Consider the following 14,627-nt stretch of genomic DNA (forward strand, 5'->3'; position numbering starts at 1 on the left):
AAACCAGTACCAGTCAAGGCCCCTCTTCTACACTGACTGTCTTTTCAAGCCAGCAAGGGATGATTTGAGAAGTTCAAGAAGTGTTTTTCACTTGAGAACATCAACATGACTAGAGAGTCCGAGGACCACGAGACAGCAAAATCTTTCTCCAAGGAGCTTCGTGAGAACAACACAGAGAAAAGGTAGCCTAGAGGGACTGATATTTTTTATTCTTTAATTTACAGTATATACAAAAATTTACACACCATAGATTATTATTTTCTCTGGTACAGTTATGATAGCATTGGAATATGAAAACTACAAACAATCTATTTTATTGCTTGAAAGGTTTGTTTGGAAGAAGACCCTTAACACTTTGATTGTCATAAGAATTTTGTGTTCCTGGTTTTAAGGACAAATAAGTTGACAGTTCATACACTTTCTTTCTTTGATTTCAAAGGATAAAATTACTTTATTTTTCAGAGGATCTGATAAAACTACTATACTGTACAGTAATGCCACATTTCTTCCTAATACAGTACTTCTATTCTGTCATAGTGCATTTTATAAAACACACATTCTTTAAACACCATTCTATAGTATTTTACTTTGTCTCTTATATATTGATTTTGTGTGGAAATGCTGCCAGTAACATTATCCAGCGTGCACTCTAGAACCTCACCAAAAACTTCCTGCTAGAGTAATGAATACAATGCAAGGTGTGGATGATAAGAAACCTCTTCCTCAATTGGATCCATAATGGTTTCGTGCAGAAAAAGCATAGAGTTAAAGGTCTTGCTACCCTTTGACAATGCTCCAGCACATTGAGCATTTCTTTCATAAGCTTATTTTAAGAAGTGAAAGAATACATTCCTTTCAAATCCTGCTCTAAATAATATTACAAAAAGTTTTCACTTTAAAAACTCAGAAGGAGAGCTGTTATGAAGTCATCTTTACACCTCAACATTGATGATAACTATACTGTATGGGTCACAGTATGCTTGTTCTGGGATGCTGGCAAACACAGGATCATATCATAACCTCGGAACGTCTGCCCCCTTCCTGATGAGATCGAGTGCCAGACAAACAACCGAATAGGTGAAATATAGGGCACATAAAAATGTTTGTTTCTTTGATTGAAAAGCCCGTGATTTTAAAATGTTAGCACTGTGACTCCTAGGTATGAATTATTGCAACAATTTTATCCCTAATTCAGATAAAATTTTATGTTGCATTTATGTAGTTGCCCTGACAATACCTCACACAAAATAGTGTTAAGATTTTGAAGTCATTTTTTATCTATTGGTAAAAAGTGACTAGTTTAGTAAGCTCACGGTAATTTCTCTCTTTTATACATGCTTCAGGAAGATTCATGCATTTTCCAGCATTTATACCAATCTTTAGAAAACTTACAAAATAATACTGTACTAGCTAGTGCTGCATGTTAAGATTTGTTGTGTTAACATACCAACATCAATAATCATACAGTTGGCATTTTTTGTTTGAAAGGTACCTCAATAGCTAATGGAAACTTTACAAGATGTTGCAGCAAACTTGCACCAAAGATATTTAGATCTATTAATATGAATACAGTAATGTACTCAGTGAAGCTTTATATCTTCCCTGTTTTTGTGGTGAATAGATGAGCAGTTTTCTCAGTTATGCCTATATCTCGAAGCATTCTGCCTTTCCAACAAGTTAAAACTGGACTAGTAAAGGGATTTTGACAAAGGAAAAATCTATTTCTGGGCGAGAGACCTGTGTCACCCAGTGAAATGCTCCTTAAAGCACCATTTCTAAGGTATAAATACTGCTAGATATACCTGAGAAAAAGTTGCATGGAATGCCAGGAATATACCCAGCTTGCTCACCCTTACAGGGTGTCGGTATAGAAACTGGGGCGAGTTAGAACCACAACCAGAGGTCCCTTACCAATTAGTCTTCTCCTTCCTCAATATCCCCCGATACTACGAGGTGCCGTACTAGTAATAATGGTAATAACAATTCCCTTTCATGTTAACATAAGAAGGGATCCATAGTATACAACTTAAACATTTATAACACCAAATTCATAAACATTTTGCAATGAAAACTATGTGATGTGTAAGGAAATTTCTAGCAAAACAGTTCAAAGGGGGTTCATAAAACATAAAAGTTAATAACATTAACTTTTTCTTATTAAGGAAAAGAAAAACTCTCTTCTATACAGTAATGTATTTGGCACCTACAGCACATTACACTGACATAAATAGTATGAGGAATGATTAGCACTTGACAAATGCTATTAAATGAATAAATTAAATACATTCTGTACTGCAAACTGTGATTACGGAATGTAAGCAAAATACATTTTCTAATAGAGTACCTCTCGTATAAATGAACTCTAGATAAATACATTCCTGTATCAAATAAAGCTGCTATATTGTATATTAAAAATTCTGCAAACATAACTAGTCAATACAATTTTTAAAAACAAAACTGAAGAGTTTAGTCATGTTCCCAAGATTCACTAACTACACATAATTCAATAAACTATAAAAACGAAGGAGAAGGGTGTTCCTTTTCTGAATGAAATAAAACTTCTTTCTGCTATAGTAACCAACCATCATGTGATGCAAATAATAGGGTGCTCAAATATAAAACATTTCACGCACAGCTATATAAAGCTGCTGTTGCCATACTAGTTCGTGAGTTTGTTCCACAAAATCAATCCTGGCTCATATATGCAGATATGTGACTATCATGTAGGCTAGCAAAAGCAAACTGAAGAGGACTGTGCTTAATGTAGAGTAAAAAACTATTTTCACCAGGAATCCTAAGTGGATGGAATGTTAATAACAGGACAAGTCCATTACTCCACTATGCAGACTGACAACCATGTCCCATATTGTATTGTACAAAAGCTTAGTATCAAATACCATGGTGGTGAAACAAGGTACAAAAGTGCATTTTTCTCATACAATGAAAATTATCTCCTAAACATACTTATTGCCTTACAGAAGGTGCCTAAAAATGCAAAAGAGCTAAGGATGCAAGGATTATGCCTAATTCCCACCAAAATGAGTTAGGTTTATTGACATACTGATACCATGGAAGACAAAATGTTGAGCATAATTCTTTTGCGGTGATAATTATTAGACATGAAAGGGACATTACGAGGAATAACAGAAGGTACATATGAAATGTTCAGATATGCATAAGAACAATATATGATAGATAATAATCAGACCAAACTATCAATGCTAACCATACACAAAAGTGTTGCCAACCCTTCATGGAATAAAATTTTATCATATCTTCAGTAAAACAGACCTCGTACTCCAACAATACATGCAACATTACTCCATATAATTTATATGAAAATAAATGCAACTCTATTTTAAACCCAAATAGTCCAAAGGAACTGTATATTGTATACTGTAAGTGTGAAATGAATTATAGTTCCCTTCTCCTTCTTATAAAAATTAAAGGAGTTTCATTTCTTTGGGAAAAATTAAAAGCCTTCAGTTTTCTCCACTTCTACCCCCTAAGAAAAGAAGGCATCATATGAAAACCAACTTCATATTGGCATGCAAATAGAATCCAAAAGATAATCAATAAGTATTTGGAACTTGCATTTTAACAAAGTAAACAAACTGTCAAGTATAATTCTGGTGTACTATTGTTTTTGGTGCCATTTGCTACACTGTGATCCCATCTTGAATCTTAAATCTACAATTACAAAACGCTGCCAAGAGACTTCATGAAATTGATTACTTTGTCGCTCATGAACATGATATGCAAATTACTTACTTCAATTTCATTACATTTATCATCTCCAGATACCTAGTACTTTGACTCTTAGTCCCTCATGCTTTGGTTATACAGTACAGCACTAGGATTCTCATCTTATATTATCAGGAATGTTGAATTGCCTATGTAAATAATATACAGCTAAAACTTAGTTCTTACATAGATGAGGTACTGTGATATTATACCTTAGAACCCAGTACATCACAATGATTATCAAGTAAATCAGTGGAATTGAAAATGTAAATTTTTTTAGTTAAATGAACTCTGGATATAAAAACGACTAAATCACCAAGAAATAAATTATCCTTCATAAAATTCACTAACTTATTCAAATTGTAGTAATGCATTGAATGGTCAAATCAATTTCATTTTGTACCATACTGGGCATGAATTATTTAGATTTATATACTTATAATTAAAGTAAATCTACTTTAAATTGCATCCGCTGGGCTCTGGAACTCCGCAAGGGCCTTTAGCGCTGACACTTGCTTCTTCTGGCTACCTTTGCGAACTTTAGCTCTCACTTCTTCTGCCTTTTCTCGCCTTACGAGGGGTTTCTTTTCGGGGGCTTTCATCTTCCAAACGACTATAGGCGACTAAAAGTAAATTAAAGAGAGAATTTTGGTTAAAATGCAGGATAGTCTTTAATGTTACAATGGCCACCAAAGTATATAAAAATTAATACAGAAAAAGTAAAAGGGGCATTAGAAAAGAATAATAAAACAATTGCTATTACTGGAAAAAATAACATTTTAAAATATGGTGTATTCTACTTACACTACTGTACTAAGCTCAAAGGTCTATGTGAAAAAAACATACCATCTTCCTACACAGTAAAGGACAAAGCTCTAAGAAACTATGCTTTTCTCAAAAAAAAAAAAAAAAATTAAAAAAACAATAGACACTTCCCAAACCAAACTCAGGCTACTTCATTTAATATGATTTGTAATGTTTCAATTTTCCTCCAGGAAACCTTGAAAAAATACTAAAAAGTGATTGATGTACAAGAGTACCAACGTCACATAACCTCAAGGCTGAAAATATTTCTAAACCTCCCCCATTTTACCTGAGGAATGAATTTAGTTTCTTTTCTTTTTTCAAATAACCACGCCCCAAAGATATGGTGTTCAACTGTCTTAAACCCAAATAATGGCGCTATAATATTCTTCTGCAAATTTAATAATAATGCAATCAATTCTGACTTTACTGTACTTACTTCTTATTTCACATTTTTGGTGGCCTACTCTCCTCTCAGATGAAAGAAATGCTCAGTGAAGTACAGCATGTAAAGGATGGCCAAGGGCCAACATCTAAATTTCCTTCAATTCACAAAACACAAATCAAAATAAAAAAATAAAAAAAGGGAATTTTCCGCTTTCCTCAATACAGTCCTTCATAACACGGATGAAGTAAAATGTTTCTTTTTTGTGTAAAACAATGATTTCTAAGAGAAAAGTTACATTGTGACGGAAAGGCTCAAAGATGAGTCATTCTTCAGTAGGTCTCATGGGAGACCTATATGGAAATCACAACTTTGTGAATTCAGAAGCAATTTCTTGCATTTTATACCATAAATATAAGGCTTTGAATACCCCCACAAAAGTGGGAGGAGACCCAGTTGTCCTTTTGCTTAGAAATGGAAACAAAAAGCACATAGAACCCTCTTTATTAAATATTTCATCTAAAGACTATCACTTGTTCTTTGGTCAAGAATTAAATTACAATGCCACTATTAGCCATTCTTGCTGCCCTTTCCTAATCATTCATAAAATTATCAAATAATATTGAAAAAAAATAATATGGAGTTTTTATGATAAAACAAAGTTTTGTGAATACTTACCTGGCAGTTATATATACATAGCTAATTATCTCTATTTCGGCAGAATTTTTCTAAAACTAGGCAACCGCCTTGTGGTGGTTGGGTGGTAACACCCGTTAAAGGGTGGTAGGAGGAATCATTCCCGTTTTCTGTTCTTCAGTTCATCTCTGCCGGCCGGATCGATAACACGTAAAGACAATAAAATATTGCAATAGCTAAACATGGTCAGTGTTATCTAAATAAACCTTTCTTTAATTAATCTAAAAACTGAATGACAAAAGTCCAATGAGGAAGACTTAGAAGAGTGACAGTACTTCCCATAAAAGGTTTAAAGGTCATTCAGAGTCAAGGAACACTGAAAATGCTCTAGAGACTTATGATCAATGCCTAAGCCCACTCTCTACCCAAGCCAGTACCAGGGAGAGCCAGACAATGTCTACTGATGACTCAGCAGGTAGACCTATAGGCTCCCCTAAACCGCCTATCCGTTGCTCACAAGGATGTTGAGGTTACAGATATTACAAGAAAATATCAAGCATGAGCGAGTCTCAAACCCCAGTCCAGCAGAATGCTAGGAAGGGACATCTTCAGAAGGCGACCACAATCCATGAAGATTATGTCTAAATAGCTCTTTGAAGTGTGTAAATTATATGCAAATTGGATATCATCCTTTTCTTCCCAATTTCTCTCAAGAGAAAAGTACAACTCTACAAATTCTAACACTACTAAAGGAGCCATGAAACACAATAACATTGTCAAGATGAAATTGTGAAAATACCAATAGTTAGTGGGATAAAAGAACTTTTACTGTGAGACAATAGAGATTTCAGAAGTCCACCTACACGAGAAAGAGTAAACATATTTTGAGGTCACATACAGGAAAGAGAGAAACATGATGGTTAAAATGATAGCAAAACGTAAGAGAGGGCAAAGTCCCTTGTTCTGTGTCTTTCTTGATTTATTGCATTTTATTCATAATTTATAAACATCCTCTAACTTTGGAACATTTAATAATTTACATCTTTGCTAATTATCATCCATTTTCTATGATTTTCTATAATTTTAGAAAAGTTTCTTTATTAGCTCCTAACAAAGAGTTTGGATGAAGGATTTTTCAACATGTAAGAAAAGCTCATCTGGTAACACTACATAAAATAGAAAGAATTAATTGTTTTTTAACAAGAATGTTTTCATTAGCAATTAGAACTTTCTTCCAACTCACCAGAAGCAATCCTAGATATCTACCAAACAGTACCCTGAGCATTGTAAAAGCAAAGGGCAAAAACAGAGAACACGACTGAGGAAAGAGGCTATAGTGAGTAACGATTTCCAAAGTATTGTTTATATACGATATATCTGTTTTTGACATTGTTAATAGTTTATATAGGACATATCTGTTTGGACGCTGTTACTGTTTTTAGAATGATATATTGTTAATTTAATTTATTCTCATCATTTATTTCCTTATTTCCTTTCCTCACTGGGCTATTTTTCCCAGTTGGAGCCTTTGGGCTTAAAGCATCTTGCTTTTCCAACTAGGGTTGTAGCTTGGCTAGTAATAATAATAATAATAATAATAATAATAATAATAATAATAATAATAATAAAAAGAAAATCAATACATTTAACCATCCTCACTCTCAACTACAAGAGCATTCCACAAACTATATATACTGCTGCGCTAAGAAAATTAAGGGATTTTGACGAAGGAAAAATCTATTTCTGGGAAGAGGCCTGTGACGTCCGGTGAGAAAGGTCCTTCCTTATACCTTTCCTAATATAAATCTTCCAAATATACTAGAGAAAGATAAAAGCATGGAATGCAGAGGTTACAACCCTCGCTCGAACACCTTGTAGGTGTCGTGTATTAAACAAAGGCGTGTGTAAACCACTATTCACAGGTTGTCTTCCATTTAGATAATCCCTTCATCAATGGGGAGGGCCGTGACAGGCCCTAGATAACATGGTTGAACTCCCCAACGGAAAATTAAAAAATCCACAAATCTGTCTCACAACTTTTGATTTTTACTTATTCTGTATAGAATAATTGAGTTTTGTTTTTGATAACATGACCTTCTCTATCCTTTTGCCAACTATTTGGTAGATAATGAATCACCAAAAATTGGAAAATGGCATATAAAATTGAATAATCTTATAACCATGTGACTGCAATAATGGATTTACTTGTCAGATTCATACCAACTTGGCAAACCTTGCTTTGTCAGATTTCACCAACTTGGTGAAATCTGACAAAGCAAGGTTTTCCATATTCACACCTATGCTGTCACAACTTGAGACAAAAATAATTTCTCATTTATTCCCTCATAACTACAGTATCAAAAAAAAAAAATGTAAAACTAATAAAGAAACAACAGGAAACCCCCAAACAAAACAAGATTTCAGGTGATAAGAAAACTATGTCCAAAATAATCAGGAATTAACTTGGTGTACACTGAAACATAAAAAACTGAAAAAAAACATCAACACAGAAACAAAATGATAAAGTATTACATGTTAGTAATGTTGTTAACTGTTGAAAACCACACAAAAAAAAAAAATCACACACAAAACCATTCTAGACTGACTATGTAGCAGATACAGTATATTAAATGATGATAGGGCAATATTTCAGGTCACTATGGGCTCTGGTACTGGGAGCAGATAAACAGCGACAATCATCTCTTACTGAGGAAACAAATGTTGACGGTGGACTTCCGAGCCACCTCTGAGGTTTACTGGACTGTGAGGACCAAGCGTAAATAAAGCCTCTTTTCCTCACACCGGGGCTCGCTTCGTGTTTCGGAGTTCGAGAAATTCAAGAGACATTCATCTACTGCTCATTAGGGCTATAAGGCATCACACAAATACACTTAAAAAGTTTGAATTGCTCATCAACAATTGGTGCAACACCCAGAATTCAATATGAAGGTGCAGTTTATTTACTGTACTATCAATTAACATCCTCAAATAAAGTAATTGAGAAAATGCGACTATAAAGTAATATTGTAGTGATGTAAAAAAATATGTGGTAAAAGTGCTACTGAAATCATATGCTGAACATGATCAATTCAGACACAATGGAAGCAGAGATGATAGAAAATAGACTTTACAAGACATAGCACAACTTCAACTTCATAGTGGGCTACACCAATACATTGTTAAAAAAATGACAAAAATAGCTGAAAAGTTAGAATATAAACACAAAAGCTCGTATGAAGACACCCTCAAGATATCACTGTTGGGATAAGTGGGTGTGAAATAGCAATTAATGTGGGTACTTTAACACCTTGCCAGGAAAAGGTGAACACCTTGGGGAAACAAGCTAACCAAACATTTAACATACAAGAGGGGGGGCAATCTTTTAGTTACTTTGAACTTTGGCTGGCTACCCTGCAAATGTAGAAGGAAAATGCAGTATGAATGTAATGTTGATTCACATGAAATTTGGGAAATTCTGTTCAAACAATTCATAAAACTTCATATACAGTAGTGTTGAAATATTGTGGCTTAGAATAAAAGTGATGTATGCACTAAAAGAAAAACAGAAACTAGAATTAAGTGTGGATTAAAACAGTGCATTATAAATTGTCAAGTCTTGAATTTCTTTCCTAAGGGCAGAATACTTATACAACTGTAATTAAATTAAACTAGAAACCAAAGCATGATACAATTCATTTCCGATATGAGAAAACTATTCTAATGCACCATGTACAAGTTTAATTTTTGTTTTCTAAATGAGCACAACCATATCTAGATGCTTATAGCATTTTGCTTTTCCAATTAGGGTTGTAGCTTGGCTAGTAATAATAATAATAATGATACTCTTATTGAGAAAAGTAGACCAAATCTACTAAATAAACCTATGGCTGGAAAAACAAGTGAGGTTACTAGGATTCAAGGGAAGGAAGATGGGGACAACTTAAATGAAGTTCATTATTTTCATCCACCATATTCATTAACTTATCGTTATTTTGTTTGATACATTCACTTTTGAAAAATGAATGGTGATTACTTGGATACTTGGTCGGAATTGTAAAATGTTCTAACAGAAATACAACAGTGTGCTTTAAGCAAGCCATTTCTTTGCTGCCTAGGCGGAAGACTGACTATTAAAAATTATTACCTCAACGGCAGTGGTAGCCGACAGATTTATATACTGTACAGTGTACGGTAACTCTTTTTAAATGTCCCTATCACTCCTTTCAAACAAATCTTACCAAAGCCTTAGGAAAAAGGTCTGTTTAGGTTTTTTAACTCTAGGCTTGGTCATGAAAACATTAATAAAGACTGTTATGTTTCTTATGTAACCAGAAGGATTCCTGGCATTATTATTACCAAACTAATAGCATAAATATTACCATACACCGAACAGTGTTAGGTATGCAGTTAAATCTACTATCCATGCCTTTTCATTCACAAGACACAATACAACACAGCATTGTAGCACAATTATCTTCCCAAACAAATAGTTAAAATACCAGACCTTTTCTCTGTGTCTTCAACTTAAAACCTCTGTTTACAGATTGGCTACTTTATAATAATTATATAAAAAGTTGAAGAGACTAAGTGTGTCTGTGAGATCTGAAATACTGCTGTTAATTTTTGTTATAAAATGTTTTAAGAGAACCCATACATTAAATATGAACATATTGTACTATGTCTGAAATAATGAATAGGGTAAAATATCTTTAATCTTTCTTCTGATTTAAGCACATGAATCCAGTTAATAACTGTGTGGCATTCTCTCTATGTTCAGTGGTAGGACAAATTGCAAGGCTTGCTAAAAAAAAAATATAAGAAATGTGCCAAGAAAAAAATCTAATACCTATTGTAAACAGTTATAACTGGTATAACTGGGACACACAACAATGAATTTCTGTTTTGCTTTATTGCCACCCAGTTAGCCATCTACGATTTGTTTCAATATCCCAATAATGAATGACAGTCAGTGAGATGTTCTTAAATGGGAATACCAAGAGAAGGTACAGCAATCAATGGCCTTCCATTAGTAGTGAATATTGTAAAAAGGATAGATGTTTGTCCTAAAAAATGTTATTTTGATAATAAAATAAATTTTTGAATATACTTACCCGGTGATTATATAGCTGCAACTCTGTTGCCCGACAGACAACTCTACGGTAAAAACTCGCCAGCGATCGCTACACAGGTTGCGGGTGTGCCCAACAGCGCCATCTGTCGTCCAGATACCCAGTACTCAATGTAAACAAAGACTCAATTTTCTCCTCGTCCCACTGCGTCTCTATTGGGGAGGAAGGGAGGGTCATTTAATTTATAATCACCGGGTAAGTATATTCAAAAATTTATTTTATTATCAAAATAACATTTTTCAATATTTAACTTAGCCGGTGATTATATAGCTGATTCACACCCAGGGGGGTGGGTAGAGACCAGCAATATATGTTTACACTTTTATGAGCTAAGAGTTTTTATTTCATTTTAGAAGTTATCCAAATAACAAAAACAAAATAAATAGGTACCTGGTAAGGAAGTCGACTTGAACAATTACTCTGCCTTTTAAGTACGTCTTCCTTACGGAGCCTCGCGATCCTCTTAGGATGCTGATCGACCCCTAGGATCTGAAGTATCAAGGGTTGCAACCCATACAACAGGACCTCATCAAACCCCTAATCTAGGCGCTCTCAAGAAATGACTTTGACCACCCGCCAAATCAACCAGGATGCGAAAGGCTTTTTAGCCTTCCGGACAACCCATAAAAAAAAAACATTTTAAGAGACAGATTAAAAGGATATGGAATTAGGGAATTGTAGTGGTTGAGCCCTCACCCACTACTGCACTCGCTGCTACGAATGGTCCCAGTGTGTAGCAGTTCTTGTAAAGAGACTGGACATCTTTCAAGTAAAATGACGCGAACACTGACTTGCTTCTCCAATAGGTTGCGTCCATTATACTTTGCAGAGATATATTTTGCTTAAAGGCCACGGAAGTTGTTACAGCTCTAACTTCGTGCGTCTTCACCTTAAGCAAAGTTCGGTCTTCCTCACTCAGATGTGAATGAGCTTCTCGTATTAACAATCTGATAAAGTCTGACCAAGCATTCTTTGACATAGGCAAGGATGGTTTCTTAACTGAACACCATAAGCTTCAGATTGCCCTTGTAAAGGTTTAGTACGCTTTAAATAGAACTTAAGAGCTCTAACAGGGCATAAGACTCTTTCTAGTTCATTGCCTACGATCTCCAATAAGCTGGGGATATCGAAAGATTTAGGCCAAGGCCGAGAAGGCAGATCATTTTTGGCTAGAAAACCAAGTTGTAGCGAACAAGTGGCTTTTTCTGACGAAAATCCGATGTTCTTGCTGAAGGCATGAATCTCACTGACTCTTTTAGCCGAGGCTAAGCATACCAGGAAAAGAGTCTTAAGAGTGAGATCTTTCAGGGAGGCTGATTGTAAGGGCTCCAACCTGTCTGACATGAAGAATCTTAGTACCACGTCTAAATTCCATCCAGGGGTAGCCAAACGACGCTCATTCGTGGTCTCAAAAGACTTAAGGAGGTCTTGCAGATCTTTATGTTTGGAAAGATCTAAGCCTCTATGCCGGAAGACCGATGCCAACATGCTTCTGTAGCCCTTGATAGTGGGAGCTGAAAGGGATCGTCCTTTTCTCAGGTATAAGAGAAAAACAGCTATTTGAGCTACAGAGGTACTGGTCGAGGATACAGAAACTGACTTGCACCAGTCTCGGAAGACTTCCCACTTCGATTGGTAGACTCTAATGGAAGACGCTCTCCTTGCTCTAGCAATCGCACTGGCTGCTTCCTTCGAAAAGCCTCTAGCTCTCGAGAGTCTTTCGATAGTCTGAAGGCAGTCAGACGAAGAGCGTGGAGGCTTTGGAGTACCTTCTTTACGTGTGGCTGACGTAGAAGGTCTACCCTTAGAGGAAGACTACTGGGAACGTCTACTAACCATCGAAGTATCTCGGTGAACCATTCTCTCGCGGGCCAGAGGGAAGCAACTAACGTCAACCTTGTCCCTTCGTGAGAGGCGAACTTCTGCAGTACCTTGTTGACAATCTTGAACGGTGGGAATGCGTAGAGATCCAGATGTGACCAATCTAGGAGGAAAGCATCTATATGTATTGCTGCTGGGTCCGGGACTGGAGAGCAATAGATTGGAAGCCTCTTGGTCAGCGAGGTTGCAAAGAGATCTATGGATGGTTTTACCCCAAGTGGCCCAAAGTCTCTTGCACACATCCTTGTGGAGGGTCCATTCGGTTGGAATTACTTGCCCTTTCCGACTGAGACAATCTGCTATGACGTTCAAGTCGCCTTGGATGAACCTCGTTACTAGGGAGATGTCTTGACCTTTTGACCAGATGAGCAGGTCCCTGCGATCTCGTACAACGTCAGTGAGTGGGTACCTCCTTGTTTGGAGATGTACGCCAAGGCCGTGGTGATGTCCGAGTTAACTTCCACCACTTTGCCTCGAAGGAGAGACTTGAAGCTTTTCAAGGCCAGATGTACTGCCAACAGCTCCTTGCAGTTGATATGCATGCTCCTCTGACTCGAGTTCCACAGTCCTGAGCATTCCCGACCGTCTAGTGTCGCGCCCCAGCCCACGTCCGATGCGTCCGAGAAGAGAACGTGGTTGAGAGTCTGAACAGCCAGGGGAAGACCCTCTCTTAGGTTGATATTGTCCTTCCACTAAGTCAGACAAGACTTCATCTTTTCGGAAACCGGGATCGAGACCGCTTCTAGCGTCTTGTCCTTTTTCCAGTGAAAAGCTAGATGGTATTGAAGAGGACGGAGGTGTAGTCTTCCTAGTGACACAAAATGTTCCACGGATGACAGCGTCCCTACCAGACTCATCCACAGCCTGACTGAGCTGCGTTCCTTCTTCAGCATCTTCTGGATGGATAGCAGGGCTTGATCTATTCTGGGGGCTGATCGTCTTGTTGTTCAGCAACGTCCTCATCAGAGGGTTCCTCATCCGAAAACTGATGAGGAAACGGCAACGGAGTGGGCAACGTCTGGCTCGCTGAGTCCGGTCGCACTGGTGCATGCATGACGGAGCCGGACACAACATCATGGAACTGCTGCACAGTCTGTGAACTGTCAACAACCATGGGTGCGCGAGGAAGCACAGCGTCAACCCGAGACTGTCTAGACCGTCTGGGTTGTGCAGTCAACACCCTACCAGGTTGCTGAGGTTGACGCACTGCGTCAAAACAAGTCACCTCTGCTGGTTGTTGAACGTCCTGAACGTCAACAACCACCTCCGAGCGTCGCTTAACGTCAACGTGCGGCTGGCAACCCACACTGGGTCGCATCGTTGGAGGAACCACCTCAATTGGCAGACGCGAGTAGGTTACCTCAGCGTCAACAGGGCGCACAACCGACCGGTTGGAAGGTTGTTGGCCAGAAGGTTCGGTAGCAACCTTCTCCGCATTAAAGTCCTCTATCAAGGACGCAAGCTTGGACTGCATGTCTTGCAGCAAAGCCCATTTAGGGTCTACGGGAGCAGGTGCGGCAACAGACGGGGTTAGCGACTGAGGAGGTACCGCTTACCATCCCTGAAAGCCTTGTTATGCATGACATAATTGTACAGCAAAACTTCAAAGGCTCGAAAACAGCTGTGAGGTTGACCTGTAAAAAACTTGGAGCGTCTCCTGGCCAGGCACCAGGGAGAGGCTACGAGAATTGAGAAGTCTATCTGGGCAGAGGCATGAACTCCCAAGCCAAGAATTTCTCTCGTGTCATATCAGACTCTCGCTCTATAAACCAGTTTAAAAGAAGGGAAAGCAAAGGCTGTATCCCCCAAACTCCTCCTGGTGAAAAACCAGTCGCCTAGCCAACGTAAAGCTCTCTAGGAGAGCGAGAGAGCACTAGCTTAAAAACAACGGCTTCGAAGTAGCTAGGCCTAGTGTAAGCTCTGACGTTTAGGCGAACGAGGAGCAGCAGTTACAAAAAGATCCGGACAAAGATCATTAAAAAAATCATCATGATTTAATTAAAGTCCATAGGGGGCTAAGCAGCTTTAGGCTCCTCTCCATCTGAGAG

At 37.5% G+C, this 14,627-nt stretch overlaps 1 protein-coding gene across 8 annotated transcripts in view; it reads right to left on the reverse strand.

Annotated features, from left to right (window-relative positions):
• Positions 1–2,189: 2,189 nt before the first annotated feature.
• LOC137655833 (catenin alpha-like) overlaps positions 2,190–14,627 on the reverse strand; it is a 486,208-nt gene continuing 473,770 nt past the window's right edge. For 5 of the 8 annotated variants that reach the window (XM_068390007.1, XM_068390008.1, XM_068390009.1 and 2 more), the window contains one exon: positions 2,191–4,367. In XM_068390007.1, coding sequence (XP_068246108.1) covers positions 4,203–4,367 — 165 coding nt within the window. In that variant the 3' untranslated portion in view covers positions 2,191–4,202. Of the gene's footprint in view, positions 4,368–14,627 lie in introns of all 8 variants that reach the window. The other 3 variants (XM_068390011.1, XM_068390012.1, XM_068390013.1) reach the window with 2 other exon arrangements.

Source organism: Palaemon carinicauda, chromosome 16 (assembly GCF_036898095.1).
Source record: "Palaemon carinicauda isolate YSFRI2023 chromosome 16, ASM3689809v2, whole genome shotgun sequence".
Taxonomy (NCBI): Eukaryota; Metazoa; Arthropoda; class Malacostraca; order Decapoda; family Palaemonidae; genus Palaemon; species Palaemon carinicauda.